The sequence below is a fragment of the Anomaloglossus baeobatrachus genome, chromosome 3 (genome assembly GCF_048569485.1).
Source record: "Anomaloglossus baeobatrachus isolate aAnoBae1 chromosome 3, aAnoBae1.hap1, whole genome shotgun sequence".
NCBI lineage: Eukaryota > Metazoa > Chordata > Amphibia > Anura > Aromobatidae > Anomaloglossus > Anomaloglossus baeobatrachus.
Window position 1 is genome coordinate 528457738 of NC_134355.1, and position 18161 is coordinate 528475898.

General features: G+C 43.6%; 1 protein-coding gene across 4 annotated transcripts in view; it reads left to right on the forward strand.

The window, feature by feature from the left end:
- Positions 1 to 18161, forward strand: part of PLS1 (plastin 1) — a 179094-nt gene that overhangs the window by 119307 nt on the left and 41626 nt on the right. For all 4 annotated transcript variants that reach the window (XM_075338598.1, XM_075338597.1, XM_075338600.1 and 1 more), the window contains 6 exons: positions 4722 to 4851; positions 5006 to 5138; positions 10569 to 10650; positions 11393 to 11558; positions 12315 to 12457; positions 13751 to 13828. In XM_075338598.1, coding sequence (XP_075194713.1) covers positions 4722 to 4851; positions 5006 to 5138; positions 10569 to 10650; positions 11393 to 11558; positions 12315 to 12457; positions 13751 to 13828 — 732 coding nt within the window. The remainder of the gene's footprint in view (positions 1 to 4721; positions 4852 to 5005; positions 5139 to 10568; positions 10651 to 11392; positions 11559 to 12314; positions 12458 to 13750; positions 13829 to 18161) is intronic.

Here is an 18161-nt window from a genome sequence, read left to right on the forward strand (position 1 = left end):
CAGCGATCTGACCTGGTCAGGATCGCTGCTGCATCGCTACATGGTCGCTGGTGAGCTGTCAAACAGGCAGATCTCACCAGCGACCAGTGAACAGCCCCCAGCCAGCAGCGACGTGCAAGCGACGCTGCGCTTGCACGGAGCTGCCGTCTGGAAGCTGCGGAGACTGGTAACTAAGGTAAACATCGGGTATGGTTACCCGATGTTTACATTAGTTACCAGCGCACAGCTGTGTGTGCAGGGAGCAGGGAGCCGCGCACACTGAGCGCTGGCTCCTTGCTCTCCTACCATAGCTACAGTACACATCGGGTTAATTAACCCGATGTGTACAGCAGCTACATGTGCAGAGAGCAGGGAGCCGCGCACACTGAGCGCTGGCTCCTTGCTCTCCTAGCTGCTGTACACATCGGGTTAATTAACCCGATGTGTACAGCAGCTACATGTGCAGAGAGCCGGAGCCGGCAGCACAGGCAGCGTGAGAGCTGCGGAGGCTGGTAACTAAGGTAAATATCGGGTAACCACCTTGGTTACCCGATGTTTATCTTGGTTACAAGCTTACCTCAGCTGCCAGACGCCGGCTCCTGCTCCCTGCTCGCTTCATTTGTCGCTCTCTCGCTGTTACACACAGCGATCTGTGTGTCACAGCGGGAGAGCGGCTTTGAAGAAAACGAACCAGGGCTGTGTGTAACGAGCAGCGATCTCGCAGCAGGGGCCAGATCGCTGCTCAGTGTCACACACAGCGAGATCGCTAATGAGGTCACTGCTGCGTCACAAAAAGCGTGACTCAGCAGCGATCTCGGCAGCGAGCTCGCTGTGTGTGAAGCACCCCTTAGAGTCTTTCAGACTTCCAGGAAGATGAATTTTACAGTGGAGCGGTTATCTCTTTATGGGCTGTCTATATCATCCAACTGGCGTCACTAAACAACTGCCGATTAACTATTTGTATACTGATTTCCAGTCTGTAAGAGATCGTTCTGAACAGATGGGCTGCCATTGTTCTGGGCAGCATAAGTTCCTTTTACGATGTGTTGCCAAGAATGATGATCTTTTGGGCAAACCAGAAGATAATTTGAACTGGTGAATGATCATTTTGCTGGTTTATTAGATGATTAACAACCTGATTAGAATTGTGCAGTGTAAATGCACCTTTAGATAAAACATAAGGTGTAAATGCACCTTTAGATAAAACATAACCAGCAGGCTGTCCTACTTTGTGATCTGTTATTGAATGTTTATTAAAATGTAATTCTATTAATGAATGTCTATTAAAAATGTGTTTTTATATATTTAAACAGGCTGGAAAATCTCTCCTCAAGAACTAAACGGGCTAGAATAAAATGAAGGGAGCATATACAAGTGCTTCTCAATAAATTAGAATATTTTCAAAAAGTTAATTTACTTCAGTTATGCAATACAAAAAGTGAAACACATATATTATATAGAGTCATTACACACAGATGGATCTATTTCAAGTGTTTATTTCTGTTAATGGCTTACAGCCAATGAAAAAATCCAAAAGTCATTAGCTCAGAAAATTAAAATAATTACAACAAAACACCTGCAAAGGCTTCCTAAGCATTTAAAATGATCCATTAGGCTTGTTCAGTAGGCTACACAATCATGGGGAAGACTGCTGACTTGAGAGATGTCCCGAAGGCAGTCATTGACACACTCCACAAGGAGGGTAAGCCAAAAAAGGTCATTGCTAAAGAAGCTGGCTATTCACAGAGTGCTGTATCCAAGCATATTATTGGGAAGCTGAGTATAAGGAAAAAGTGTGGTAGAAAAAGGTGCACAAGCAACCGGGATAATCACAGTCTTGAAAGGATTGTTAAGAAAAGGACATTCCAAAATTTGGGGGAGATTTACAAGGAGTGGGCTGCTGCTGGAGTCTGCTTCAAGAGCCACCACACACAGGCGTATCCAGGACATGGGCTACATCTGTCACATTCCTTGTGTCAAGCCACTCATGACCAATAGACAATGCCAGGAGCATCTTACCTGGGCCAAGTAGAAAAAGAACTGGTCTGTTCTCAGTGGTTGTTTTCAGATGAAAGTAAATTTTGCATTTCTTTTGGAAATCAAGGTCCCAGAGTCTTGAGGAAGAGTGGAGAGGCCACAATCCAAGCTGCTTGAGGTCTAGTGGGAAGTTTCTACAATCAGTGATGGTTTGGGGAGCCATGTCATCTGCTGGTGTAGCTCCACTGTGTTTTATCAAGACCAAAGTCAGCGCAGCCGTTTACCAGGACATTTTAAAGCACTTCATGCTTCCCTCTGCCGACAAGCTTTATGGAGATGAAAATTTAATTTTCCAGTAGGACTTGGCACCTATCCACACAGCCAAAAGTACCAATACCTGGTTTAATAACCACAATATCACTATGCTTGATTGGCCATCAAACTCGCCTGACCTAAACCTCATAGAGAATCTATGGGGTATTGTCAAGTAGAAGATGAGAGACATGCCCAACAATGCAGATGAGCTGAACGCTGCTATCAAAGCAACTTGGGCTTCCAAAACACCTCAGAAGTGCCACAGGCTGATCGCCTCCATGCCACTCCGCATTGATGCAGTAATTCATGCAAAAGGAGCCCCGACCAAGTACTGAGTGCATTTACTGTACAGACTTTTCAGTAAGCCAACATTTCTGAGTTAACAATAATTTTTTCAGTTGGTCTTGTAAAATATTTTAATTTTCTGAGATGACGACTTTTGGGTTTTCATTGGCTGTAAGCCATAATCATCAACATTAACAGAAATAGGCACTTGAAATAGATCACTGTGTGTGTAATGACTCTAAATAATGTGTTTCCCTTTTTGTATTGAATTACTGAAATAAATTAACTTTTTGATGATATTCTAATTAATTGAGAAGCACTTGTACTTACTTCCCGGACTGCCGCCATTCCTCCAATGTTAGCACTGTATCTGCCGGCGATCATGTGATCACCAATTGGCTGCAGCATTTTAGTATTTCATCACAGTGGATGTGTACTTTTATCATATGGCAATTTAGCTGTTGAGAAGGTGTTGTCCAGATAAACCCTTTAAACCGAAGTCGCTGGTTTATCAATTATCTGGGAATGTCAGTTGTACATATTTCTACCAAAGGACACTCTGTTGGTGTCTGTCCAGTGAATAGGGACCTATGTATCACTTTAATGTATGCCTCAGGAGCATTCCCTGTTAGCACAATGTGTATGGATATTTCCAGCAGTAAACGAGTTGTACAACCCCTGGCAAAAAATATGGAATCATCTGGCTCTGAGGATGTTCATTCAGTTGTTTACTTTTGTTTAAGAAAAGCAGATCACAGACATGGCACAAAACTAAAGACATTTCAAATGTCAACTTTCTGGCTTTAAGAAACACTAAAAAAAATTATGAAAACATAATGTGCTAGCCAGTAACGGTTACTTTTCAAGACCAAACGGGGGGAAAAATTATGGAATCACTTAATTATGAGGAAAAAATTATGGAATCATGAAAAACAAACAAACAAAAGAACACTCCAATACATCACTAGTATTTTGTTGCACCCCCTCTGGCTTTTATAACAGCTTGCAGTCTCTGAGGCATGGACTTAATGAGTGACAAACAGTACTCTTCATCAATCTGGCACCAACCTTCTCTGATTGCTTTTACCAGATCAGCTTTGCAGGTTGGCACCTTGTCATGGACCATTTTCTTCAACTTCCACCAAAGATTTTCAGTTGGATTGAGATCCAGACTATTTGCAGGCCTTGATAATGACCTTATGTTTCTTCTTTCAAGGAATGTTTTCACAGTTTTGCTCTATGGCAGGATGCATTATCATCCTGATAAATAATAGCATCCCCAAACATCCTTTCAACTGATGGGAAAAGAAAAGTGTCCAAAATTTCAATGTAAACTTGGGCATTTATTGAAGATGTAATGACAGACATTTCCCCAGTGCCTTTACCTGACATGCAGCCCCATATCATCAATGACTGTGGAAATTTACATGTTCTCTTCAGGCAGTCATCTTTTTATTGTTTAGCTTTTCTGCATGTAAATCCCATTTCCTTTAGGCGATTTCTTTCAGTTTGGTCACAGACATTGACTCAAGTTTCCTCCCATTCGTTCCTCATTTGTTTTGTTGTACATTTCCTGTTTTGGAGACTTATTGCTTTAAGTTTCATGTCTTGATGCTATGATGTCTTCCTTGGTCTACCAGTATGTTTGCCTTTAACAACCTTCCCATGTTGTTTGTATTTGGTCCATATTTTAAACACAGCTGACTGAGAACAACCAACATTTTTTGCAACATTGCGTGATGATTTACCCTCTTTTAAGAGTTTAAGAGTTTGATAATGTTCTCCTTTGTTTTAATTAACATCTCTCGTGTTGGAGCCATGATTCATGTCAATCCACTTGGTGCAACAGGTCTCCAAGATGTGATCACTCCTTTTTAGATGCAGACTAACGAGCAGATCTTATTTGATGCAGGTATTAGTTTTGGGAATGAAAATTTAAAGGTGGATTCCATAAATAAAAATTAAACAACTGAATGAACATCCTCAGAGCCAGGTGATTCCATAATTTTTGCCAGGGGTTGTATAAATTATAGAAGATAAATAACAGAAGTAAGACATATTCTCTAGTTCTGAATTAGTGCCCAAGATTTTTTTTTTTTATCAGAAAACTTTATTCTCACTTCTCCACTATGTATAATATGTCACATTGTCTCCTCCTGTAATAGTTATTCCAAGACCTGAAAAGTAAAGATGTGTGCCGGACCTTCCGAAAATCAATTAACAAAAGAATGGGCATAACGGCAATAGGTGGGACGTCTTCTATCTCCAGTCAGGGAACACAACATTCCTACTCAGGTGAGAGTACAACACGGAAGCTGCTTGTGTCCCATACTAAATGATCTGGATAATCACACCTTGTCAGGCTCCTGTGACACAGGGTTATTGCATAATGGGCCTCTGCTCCATATTATTACCCTCTCCCAGTAATTACCTGTATGACTTCTTTCAGATGAGGAGAAGGTGGCGTTTGTTAACTGGATTAATAAAGCGTTAAAAGATGACCCTCATGTTGCGCATCTCCTGCCTATGGACCCTTCCAACAACAGCCTCTTCACATCACTAAGGGATGGGATTTTACTATGGTGAGTGCTCCAGAATTATTCCACCACAGTTAATAACAGCTTCATTTGTTTATTGTTGTTTTATTTAATTAGGGCATGCAGAGAGTTTAATATGATTGAAAAAAACATTTACAGTGATGGTTCATTGTTTGAAAGATGCTTATTTTTTAATATTAAAAGGAATCTGTCATCTGATTCATGCTTTCCGAACCACAAGCAACAAGAACAAAGGTCTGACTGGGTTATTGGAGCCATGTATGTTTTACTCTGAAACACATTTCAAAGAAAACATACCTTGAAATCCAGTCAGGGACTATATGTCCTGGCTCACTAGTTCACGGACAATCCCCGGAAGCTTCACCTTGCCCTTGTCCCTTAGAGACACAGGTCTCTCCTTATCAATACACATGGTAGGAAGACTGCCAGTCTAGGGAAGTGGGACGGAGAAATGTTGCCAGGGACCAGCTTTGGACTAGTCGGGCGAGGTATAGTCCAGAATTTCAAAGTATGTTTTCTCTGAAATCCCACTGTGTTTCAGAATATAACATACAAGGCTACAATAGCACAGCCGGACTTATTCATGCTGCATGTAGTTCATGTTGCATGAGTCAGATGAGAGGTTCCTTTAAGGTTTTTCCCGGTAGTCTCACTTGAAAGGATATTGTTGAAAGCATAGTGTAGCAATGTAGTTCATTGTAGCAATTGAGTGCACAAAATGAGTGGTGACACTTGGATTTGCATAAGGCAAGTCATAGCAATAATTTTCTTCCTCTGCACCCTACGTTGCCATCTTTTTATTAATCCCTTACCAATGTGGACATTTTTCTTTTTTGCACATTAGTTTTTTCTCCCAAGAATACTATCTTTTTATTTTTCTATCAGCATTGCCATAGCTCGAATTTTTTAGAGATGTATACATAAGGCAAATTTTTCCCAAATACAATCCTCAACATTGAAAAACGCAGACTGTATAGGCAAATTAGTGATATACAAATTATGAAAAATGGAAATAGTATTTTCAAAACATCTCAATTTATTCAATCTAAAGTATTAGCGCCATATGCAGAAATACAGGCACTTACATGCCTTTGCTGCTATCTGTAATGCTGTGTCCCTGCATTCTTTGCTCTCATACAAGGGGCACGCTCTGACCGGGTCCCTGCACACTGCCCGAGGTCTCTGCCTCTCCTCCACGTTGGTTCTATTCCCCACTCCCAGAGACTGTGTGGGCATCACAGCATCTCCATGAGCGCTCCTAAGGAGTGCACGCGTGCCGCTGCCACTCTCTTAAAGGGTCAGCGTGCCACTCCCAGGAACTGCCTCCCAGCCTATTGCTGAGAGGCACTGAGTATTTAGGGCAAGCTCCCACTAAGGGACTGGCCTGATCAACGTGTCAGCATAGCTTGTTAGTGTCCTGTACTCCAGCTAGCTAGTTTTCGGGTCTCCTGTCCCATTCTGTCCAGTTCCAGCCTATCCCTTCTGGTCCCATCCCATCCTGTCTGGTCCTGTATCCAGTCCTGTCCTACCCATATCTGGTTCCCAGCCCATCCTACCCGTTGGCACCTGGGTCCAACCTGTCCCGTAGCTGCCGCCACACAAGAGACTGTGCTTGTTCGCCCTGGCCATGCCTCCAGCCTTTGCTATCCTGGTGGTCCTTGCCACACCTGAGACTGTGCATGTCCGCCCTGGCTGTGCCTCCAGCCTCAGCTATCCCTGTGGCTCCCGTGACACCAGAGACTGTACCTGTCTTCCCCAGCTGTGCCTCCAGCCTCAGCTATCCTTGTGGCCCTTGCCAGACCCGAGACTGTACCTGTCCACCCTGGCGGTGCCTGCAGCCTCAGCTATCCCTGTGACCCTCTCCACACTAGAGACTGTGCCTGTTCGCACCGGCCGTGCCTCCAACCTCGCTATCCCTGTGGTCCTTGCCACATAAGAGACTGTGCCTGTCTGTCCCGGCCATGCCCTCTACCTAAACCACTCCAGTGGCCCCAGCCTTGCTAGAGACTTGGCACTGTCTACTCCTGTGTCTGTCTCTGCCCTAAGGGTCAGCTATACAGTCCCGGTCCCTGCCCTGGGAGTAGAACTTGGTGTCCGCCTCGCGGTGAGCGCTTAGTCAAGCCCCTCACATGAAAAGGGTAGGTCAGGGGTCCCCCTGTGGTCCAGTGGGTCCACTTCTTCTCGCCGCAGTACCATCACCCTGCCACGAGCGTGACACTATCAATGAAGTTATTCATGATTGCTTCAGCAATGTTCTGCCACACTGAATACACTTGGGCAAATCATCAAGATCTGCGTGCTGACAGCTCCCTTTGTAATTGCTGACCAACGATGACCCAGTTGTACTCGATGTGAGACAAGCCGACAAATCCCAATATGCTGCAGGCCCTGTTTATGCCACTGAGGATGCTCCAGTAGCATGAGCAACAGGTTGGCTGGTGATGTCAGGATGAAAAATGGCTCCAAATCAATGTAATGCCGAGCTGTGTATTATACCTGAAATGAAGACTAGAAGGGGTTTGGCTATTTTACATTAAGCCACCCATAACAAAATCCTGAGAGTAGGACCAGTGTGATGTTCCCTAGTGAAAGCCTCTTTATCATGTTACCCGTTTGGTGTCCAGATAAATCACTTTGTTCAAGGCAAAAGTGGAACTCATCGCTGAACAGGGTTGAAATCAATTCCAACCACCATTGCTCTATCCCATGAGTTGAGTGGAGTAGCATCAGCTCAAATGAAACCCGAACTAAAAATGTCTTGTAGCCCAATATCTTGCAAACATTTTCTAATAGTTTGAGTAGACACTGTTACATGTCTTAATCTTGGTATGTGATGTCCAATTTCACTTGCAGTATAGAATGGATCAATCATGGAACCAGTGGTACAGCCATTTCTCCAAGTGTCCCAGGAGTTGTTTTCCAAAACGACAATGCCAGGCCATATGTTACTCATGCAGCCTGAGTAGCCTAAATGTTTAACCATGGCCGCCATCATCTCTAGACTTGTCTCTTATCAAGCACATCTAAGATGCCACTGGATGGCAATTGCAAAGGGACTTCCAGCAGCAGATCTTGATGATTTGACCAAGTGCATTCAGCATGGCAGAACATTACTAATACAATCATTAATAACCTCATTGACAGCAATTAGTGCATGTAAGAGCAGAGGTTACAGTGTGTGGTTCTCATACTCAATACTGAATAAATCAAAATGTTTTTAAAGTTTTATTTCCATTTTATTTTTTTCATAATTTGCAAATTGTTAACATATCTATCCATCCTGTGATTTCCATACTTCTACAACTTTTCCTTCTTGGTGCTGCAATGTCAGTGTTGGAGTGTATTTCTCAATTCCAATTCTATTTCACAATTTTTCCAACGGACCATATACACTATATACCATACTCTAGTGCCTGACTGTTACTACGTTGCAGGTTTTTGGTATTAAAGTATTCCTACACACTTTTTTCTCCTTGTCAATAGGTCTGAATCCCACAAATACACTGAAGTGAACAAATTAAGTTAAACCAATCTGTTCAATCTGCCCTAAATATATGACAGAGTACATAGGCCAATATTAGACTATTTCAGCTGATTGCAGTAAAAAAATCCAACATGCCTGACGGGTGTTTTGAATGATTACAAACATTTGTTTGTTGGTTATTGGTGAAAATCAACAAATTATTTGTTTCACCGAACCAGCAAACAATCATTCATTATGGTGGAAAACGGCCATTTCATTCAAGTTTCACCAACCGCCTACAATATACAGTTAGGTCCAGAAATATTTGGACAGTGACTGTGAAAGCCTCCTCATTTCAGGGACTCAAAAGTAATATGACAAATTTACTTTACCATAAATAAAATGTTCATTTTGAATTTTTCATGAAGAATCCTTTGCAGGCAATGACTGCCTGAATTCTAGAAGCCATATACATCATTAAACGTTGGGTTTCCTCCTTTGTGATGCTTTGCCAGGCCTTTACTGCAGCTGACTTAGTTGTTGCTTGTTTGCGAGTCTTTCTGCCTTACATTTTTAAGCATGTGAAATGCAGCTATATGGAGTTGAGATCTGGTGACTGACTTGGCCGTTGCAGAGTATTCCACTTAATTACCTTAAAAAACTCCTGGGTTGATTTTGCAGTGTGTTTTGGGTCATTGTCCCTCTGTACAGTGAAGCGCCGTTCAATCAACCTTTCAACATTTGGTGGAATCTGAGCTGAAAGTATCACCCTGTACACTTCAGAATTCATCCGGCTGCTTCTGTCTTCAGTCACATCATCAATAAACACTAGTGACACAGTGTCATTAGAAGCATTGCATGCCCGACCATCACACTGTCTCCACCATATGTTACAGTGGATGTGCTGTGCTTTGGATCATGAGCCGTTCCAAGCATTTTCTTTACTTTCTTTTTCCATTACACTGTTACAGGTTAATCGTCATTTCATCTGTCCATAGAATGCTTTTCCAGAACTGGGTGACTTCTTTAGATGCTTTCTGGCAAAGTCTAATCTGGCTATTTTTAAGGCTGATTAATGGTTTGCACCTTTACGGTGAACCCTTTTTTCTCTCATGAAGTCTTCTTCTCTTTATGGTAGACTCAGATACTGAAACACCCACTTCCTGGAGAGTGTTCTTCACTTGGGTGGATGTTGTGAAAGGGTTTTCCTTCACTAAGAAAAGGATTCTGTGATCATTCACAACTAATATCTTCCTTGAACATCTAGGCCTCTTTGAGTTCCCAAACTCTCCGGTTCACTCACTTTTTTCCCAGAATATACCAAACTCTTGATGTGGCCACCCCTAACATTACTATTATCGCTGATGGATTTTTTTTAGCCCAATGATGGTCTGTTTTTCCTCCATTGAGATTTGACCCCATGTTGTGGGTTCACAACAACATCTTCCAAATGCAAATGTCACACCTGGAATCGGCTCCAGACCTTTTACCTGCCTAATTGATGGTGGATTAATGAAGGAATAGCCCATGCAGCCCAATAAAGAGCTTTTGAGATAATTGTCCAATTACTTTTGATCCCTTGAAAAAGAGGCAGCTACATATTAAAGAGCTTTAATTCGTAAACCCTTCATCCAATTAGGATGTGACTATCCTCAAATTAAAGCTGAGAATATGCACTTAAAACTGAATATTGATTACATAACTATACATTGAATATGTTTTGGTAAAATGTCAAAATTTGTGTGATTGTCCAAACATTTCAGGACCTAACTGTATGCTTCCTATGAAATCCGAAGTACATGTTGCATACAAAAGAAAAATTGAGAAATGTAGTAGATTTTTTTGTGACTGTTGATAGGGCTTAAATATAAATGTCTTATCCCATACCAAGACTGATGAAATTGTTTTATTTGTATCTTTTCTGTCCATGTATGTAATAGAAGTATTAGATGATGTAGACTTTGTTGACGGTCTTCTTTTTTTTTATTTAGTAAAATGATAAACTTGTCCCAGCCAGATACAATTGATGAAAGAGCCATCAATACAACAAAGCTAACGCCATTCACCATTTCAGTAAGTCATCATCTATTTATGATTCTTTTCATAATTTGTACGTTAGATAAAGTAGATTAATGATCAGCAATAATCTGGACTGTACAGAGGGGGATCACTGAAAATCATCTCTTTGACTGTTTATTTTCATTTATTCTATCCGCTTTTTTCAGCTTTAAATTTTTAATGGATTGTCTGGCTCAGGCACCCTCTCTCTTATGACTTGGGTACTAGGTTAGGAAGGGACAAGAGCAAATAGGGTCTTATCTGTAAAGTCGGAGAAACATAACAGGACAAATACCCTGCTCACCTGGAGGGGTTGTGTTTGTGTCCACAAAGGAAAATGCTGGTGCTTGAAAGAGTGATCTTATTCAACGCGTTTTGCAGTTAAATACTCCTTCATCAGGATATTCACAATGATGACCTGGTAGACATGTGGAGGATATGTCCCCTTAAACATTAAACCCCGCCGACTCACTAATGTGTTCGGAGGCCTATAGACTCTCCTCCGATAGATGGGGGAGTGGGGAAAGATCAGGCTTGATTAATTTTAACACCAGATCCATTTGTTCCTGCCTCATTTAAGCCTCTTGTTTCTTTCAGTGGGTTATTATGCTCTTCCAAGTGTTGCTGGGTATAGTGAGAGGGAGAGATATATCTAAGATATATGGCCACCTGATAGCAGTGTGGATTACTCTCTGATATGTACAACTACCATCTATGCTTACATTGCAACACATGATTTCATTTCTCAATATTTTAGGAAAATATTAACTTAGCTCTGAATTCAGCTTCTGCCATTGGTTGTACAGTAGTGAACATCGGTGTGCAAGATTTACAAGAAGGAAAGCCACACTTAGTTCTTGGTCTGTTATGGCAGATTATTAAAGCTGGACTGTTTGCTGACATTGAGATCTCCAAGAATGAAGGTAACAGAAAAAATATTGTCCTCTGCACATTTGAACAGATACAAACCTCACAGTGCTGTCATTGTGATTGTGTAGTGGCCGAGCTATTGGATGTGCAAGCATATTAAATCTACAATGATGAGAGTCAAAAAAAAATTCCACGAGAAAACATTTCTAAAAACATTAAGTAGCATATATAGTAAAGACAGATAAGGCAACAAAGCAGTCCAGGTGGGAATTAAAAGCACAACAGTGCATTCACATGATACACAATACAGGGGTGTCAGAGTTATGTGTTACATAGCAAAAAAAACTAATTGCACCTAGTAAAAGTTACCACAGAGATCCATAACGAAATGCAAAGTTCAGAAACAGTGCACATATAAAGGCAGAGTTGCCAAACATAAGTCACCAATAGTCACTCCAGTGTCAGTCATGCCCCAGAACAACCCCAATGCATGTTTCGCTTCAGTTTCCTCGAATGACCTCTCTGAGGAAGCCCACGCGAAACGTGTGTTTCTAAACCATCCATTTCATTAGGTTTTAACTTAATTTTAATGAGTACGAATTTTCCTTTAATGGGTGAAGTCTTAATAGTTTGAGGTGGTAGAAATCCCATTATTCAAATGGTTTCTATCAACATGGAGTTATGTATGGTAGGATAGGACCGTCATGTTTAGGAGTGTCCTATATTACAAGTCGACATGTTAGCCAAATGATAAAACTTTGCTTTATGATTGCAATTTGCCTGAACTCTTTATTTTTCTTTTTATTTAGCATTGATTGCATTACTGAAAGATGGAGAGACGCTGGAAGATTTAATGAAACTGTCCCCTGAAGAGCTCCTGCTCCGCTGGGTGAATTACCACCTGAGTAATGCTCAGTGGCCAAACATTAGTAATTTCAGCCGAGATATTAAGGTACAGTCTGAGATATAGTTGCACTCCTTAATATGTGTACAGATGAAGATTATTTAAAAGATAATGGCATCCTTTTTTACCTTTTTAGTGATTTTATTTAATAGTAATGCATGATCAGAAAATTACTTATTTTTAAATCAGACCTCTTGTGTTAAATGTATATCTATTTTTGAAACGCTGTTGTTTATATTACAATTTGTATTGAAAAAGAAAACCTTTCAATTTTTACAATAGTCCCTGGGACAATTTTAGCATTATAGGAGGCGAGTCATTAAGACTAGTGTAGCTCTTGCTGGAATACACTGACCTACTTCATTCTGTTAGCAGGTTTTTGCTATGTAATCTAAAGACTTCAGGAGATAGGGTCTGAAACACAGATTTCAGCCATGTATCATTGATTAAGCTGTGTGCTGTGGTTTACTTACAATAAACGTTTTATCACTAGAACATTATCATAGCTGCCTCATCATTTGACCACGCCCCCTCCTCTGATAAGCAGCTCACTGTCTGTTTACACTATACAGAGAGCTGTGTTGTGTGTGTGGAGTTAGCTTTCTGAGCTCCGCTTTGTACTACATTTAAGTACTTTCATTTTGTCACAACTGCTGCACCCAGTAAACTAAATGATACATCACTGGAATCAGGGTCTCTTTACCTACATTATGTAATGTAGGAAAAGAGACCCTGTAAATTGCAAAGAGAGAAATCTGTTGCATATCTGCATAAGAGTAAGAATGTGAGGACCTTGTTTTGATACAGCCTGCTTTGATTTCCATCAGAATTTTTCCGCTATATTACAATGTGGTGACAACCACATCCGCTTGCTTTGTCCTGGGAATCACTCCGCATTGTCTGCACTTACCCTACAGATATACAGGTGTCATGTAGTGGTTTTCTCTGGTCCGCTGCAAGCCCAGAGCCAATAAGTAAGTGGACTCGGCCCACTCATATGTGGGGCTGACAGAAATCTCCCTGATTTTTACAGCCGATTGCTGGTGATGTTGAGTAGGGTGGTCTTGAAGAGAATACCCCTTTTTGCACAGACTAATCCAAAGACTAATAATCTTTGAGGGTCCAGATGCAGAAACCTATCTTGGCTTCACTTGATAGAGACTCTGTAGGCCATTATAGTCTATCCCAAGTGAAGCTGTGAAGGGTTGGTAAGAACTGATGGGACAGCGAGCGCTGGGGATGATGATGATGTATTTATCCACTCTTTCCAAGCCTTGTATGTTACTGTTACACAACAATGACCTTAATGTGTTTCTTTTATTTTTGTGTTTCTTAATCCAGGATTCCAAAGCGTATTTCATCCTCATAAGAGAAATTGCCCCCAAGGACGATGTTTTCATAGACTTCTCTGGTTTCAGTGTAAGTTTAGGCTTTTGATTGAGTCAGGCATTAGTTGTATGGATATGGCTGCATTGTTATTATGTAGGTTTTTAAACATATTTTATGATTTATACATTAATATTATGTCAGCATCGTTAGTAGGTACTAGTGATGAGCGAGTACTAAAAAGCTCGGGTGCTCGAAGCTCGGGCCGAGCCTCCCAAGATACTCGTGTACTCGGCCCGAGCACCGAGCCCAATGTTATCCTATGGGAGACCCGAGTATTTTTGTGAAATGACCCCCCGGCAGCATGGAGAAACCCTAAAAATGTCACAAAAGTCTCAGAAGAGTGCTCAAATGACATGGCATCAGCATGGGGAAGACCCCTTGAAGCATTTATCACTCAAAAGTCACAGATGTGAACAATTTTGTCCGAGTTTTACGCCATTTTTACGGACTCACCAGAAAACCTTCCAAAATGACACCAAAATGAATTTTCATGGCGGAAATGTTAAGGGCACATACCCAATAGTGAGATAGAGCTGGTGTATGTTACTTTTTGAGATTAATACATGAAAGATTTTACATGAAAACCTTGTGTGGCACTCCGATGTCCAAAACGCACGTTTTGTGCTTTTTACTAGCGATGTCGGTCATTTTTTTTTTTATTCTATCTCCCTCAGTCCGTCGGTCTGTCTCTCTCTGTCTTGTCTGTCCCCCTCTCACAGTCTGTCGGTCAGTTCCCCCCCCTCTCTCTTACTTACCGTTCCCCGATCACTGCCGCGGCGCTGCACAGCTGTTCAAACTCCGGTGGCTTTTCCTCTTTTGAAAAAGCCGGCCGCTCATTAATCAATCTCCTATTCCCTGCTGTCCTGCTTTTCGGCGCCTATGATTGGTTGCAGTGAGACACGCTCCCACACTGAGTGACAGCTGTCTCACTGCAACCAATCACAGCAGCCGGTGTGTGTATACTGTGCAGTGAAATAAATAATTAAATAATTAAAAAAAACGGCGTGCGGTCCCCCCAATTTTAATACCAGCCAGATAAAGCCATACGGCTGAAGGCTGGTATTCTCAGGATGGGGAGCTCCACGTTATGGGGAGCCCCCCACCCTAACAATATCAGCCAACAGCCGCCCAGAATTGCCGCATACATTATATGCGACAGTTCTGGGACTGTACCCGGCTCTTCCCGATTTGCCCTGGTGCGTTGGCAAATCGGGGTAATAAGGAGTTATTGGCAGCCCATAGCTGCCAATAAGTCCTAGATTAATCATGTCAGGCGTCTATGAGACACCCTCCATGATTAATCTGTAAGTTACAGTAAATAAACACACACACCAGAAAAAATCCTTTATTAGAAATAAAAACACACACATATACCCTGGTTCACCACTTTAATCAGCCCGAAAAAGCCCTCCATGTCCGGCGTAATCCAGGATGATCCAGCGTCGCATCCAGCGCTGCTGCATGGAGGTGACCGGAGCCGCAGCACACACAGCCGCTCCGGTCACCTCCACACAGCAAATGAACACAGCCGCGCGATCAGCTGCTGTCACTGAGGTTACCCGCGGCCACCGCTGGATCCAGTGACAGCGGGTAACCTCAGTGACAGCAGCTGATCGCGCGGCTGTGTTCATTTGCTGTGTGGAGGTGACCGGAGCGGCGGTGTCTGCTGCAGCTCCGGTCACCTCCATGCAGCAGCGCTGGATGCGACGCTGGATCATCCTGGATTACGCCGGACAAGGAGGGCTTTTTCGGGCTGATTAAAGTGGTGAACCAGGGTATATGTGTGTGTTTTTTATTTCTAATAAAGGATTTTTTCTGGTGTGTGTGTTTATTTACTGTAACTTACAGATTAATCATGGAGGGTGTCTCATAGACGCATGACATGATTAATCTAGGACTTATTGGCAGCTATGGGCTTCCAATAACTCCTTATTACCCCGATTTGCCAACGCACCAGGGTAAATCGGGAAGAGCCGGGTACAGCCCCAGAATTGTCGCATATAATGTATGCGGCAATTCTGGCCAGCTGCTGACTGATATTGTTAGGGTGGGGGTTCCCCATAACGTGGGGCTCCCCATCCTGAGAATACCAGCCTTCAGCTGTATGGCTTTATCTGGCTGGTATTAAAATTGGGGGGAACCGCACGCCGTTTTTTTAATTATTTATTTATTTATTTTACTGCACAGTATAGACACGCCCACCGGCTGCTGTGATTGGGTGCAGTGTGACACCTGTCACTCAGCGTGGGGGCGTGTCTCACTGCAACCAATCATAGGCGCCTGTGGGCGTGGAAAGCAGGGAATATGAGATGGCTGTGTACAGAGCACAGCGCGCCGGCCGGTATAAAGGCTCGGTCACGCTGTGCAGGCCGGCCAATCACTGCAATTCCACAACTAACAGGGCTGTGGCATTGCAGTGGTCTGCCAGCCAATCCCTGCATGAGGGCTGGCTCTCAAAAGAGCGCCAACATGCAGGGATGAAGACCACGAGTAAAGCACGAGTATTGCAAAATTACTCGGTACCCGCCGAGCAGCCCGAGTACAGTGATACTCGTGCGAGTACCGAGTAGTTACAAGCATGCTCGCTCATCACTAGTAGGTACCTAATATAGAATGAATTCTTATTCTTTATAGAAACACTGTTTCTTATATTTCATAGCCCCTAAATTCTGTTGTAGGTGAGAATAATGGACTGTTGTGATATTCTGGACCAAATCAGAGCATTTCCTTTCCATCATTGACTGAACATGTGTATTTGATTTACTTTACCAGATAAAGTGACCTAAGGAACATGAATCTTCTTATATTATATTTTCTATTATGGCCTAAATTCCTGTGTCGCGGGCGGAGGAGGGGACGCCGCGCTCTCCCTCTGCTCGGGTCCGGCGGGCACTGCGGCCTGCTGCTGCCGCTGCTCGGTGGGTCGAGCGATGGGCCGGATCCCGGGGACTCGAGCGGCGCTCCTCGCCCGTGAGTGAAAGGGGGTTTTTGGGTGTGGGGGTTGTTTATTGTCCGTGACGCCACCCACGGTTGTGGTGATTTGTTGACACCACCGCTGCCCTGTATGGGGATCCCGGGAGGGATGGTATGGAGCAGCCAGTTGTTGTGTTGCCCCTCCGTGGGTAGGGGTTGGTGATCCCGGGGCCCAGTGATGAGGTGGGAGATGCAGGGCTTGGTGGGCGCAGGGACGCGGGGGCAGCGCTGTGCCTTGCGGCACTGTGGTACTCACTCAGCCTGAGACGATGACACAGTTCTCGGTAAAACACACGGCTGGAAAGACGGTTCCCACGGACGGCTGCACTTGCTTTCCCCAGTAGGTGACGGTCCCTATGTCCTGCACCTGAGTTGATAATGGTTGCAATGGGTTCCCACCGGTAACCCGCTCCCCGGCTTGGATATGGGCCGGAGGAGCCCTATTTTGCCCGCAGGCGCTGGCCCTGAGAAACTGGTGCCCTGGCGGTGGTGGTGTCTCTCTGTTACGGTTGGACTGTTGCCTTCAATCGGGACTTGGTTGTTGGGAGATAGACGTCCCCTTCACTGACGGATTTGGCAAATTATGGCGACTCCCAGGCTTGCCGGGATCCGAAAGGCCCCTGCCCTGGTGCTGACTGTTCTTCGTATACTGCTCCAGACCGCCGGGTCACCACCCGTCCGCGGTCCTTCCAGCAACCTCCGAGCAGTCCCCCTCCAGACTATCACCGCCGTCTGCTGACCTTGCTGTCACTGTCCGGGGCACACACCCGGACCAACTTCAGGCTTTACTACTGTCCAAACTCTTTACTCCTTTTCTCAAGCTCCTCTACCACTTCCTTCTACTTTACTCTTTCTTCGTTCCTCACTCAAGCTCTGCCTGAGCTCAACTCCACTCTAGCCCTCAGCTAGATTTCAACTCCTCTCACTTCCTCCTCCAAACTCTATCTGCCTGGTTCCTCCCACCTCCAGGGCTGTGAACTCCTTGGTGGGCGGAGCCAACCGCCTGGCCCACCCCCTGGTGTGAACATCAGCCCCTGGAGGAAGGCAACAAGGATTTTGGTAGCCTTGGTGTTCCTAACTGGGGTGTAGGGTGTGGTGGTGTTATGACCTGTGACCCCTGGCTTGCCCAGGGCGTCACACCTGCAGCTTCTAAAAAAAAGATTATTAGGTAATTGTAGCAGTTCATAAATGTACTAGGAAAGGTATAGCAATGATGTACATACTGATACAGGCTTAGACTAACCCACAGGAGGACAGGAGATTTCACCGGTGGGCCCTTCTGCAGGAGTTGGTCTCCCACCACCTTATATGAGCAGTAGCTGGCACAATTCACTATGTACCAGCATTGGCAGCATCTCATCATTTATTTATCAAACTGCCCAGTTTATTA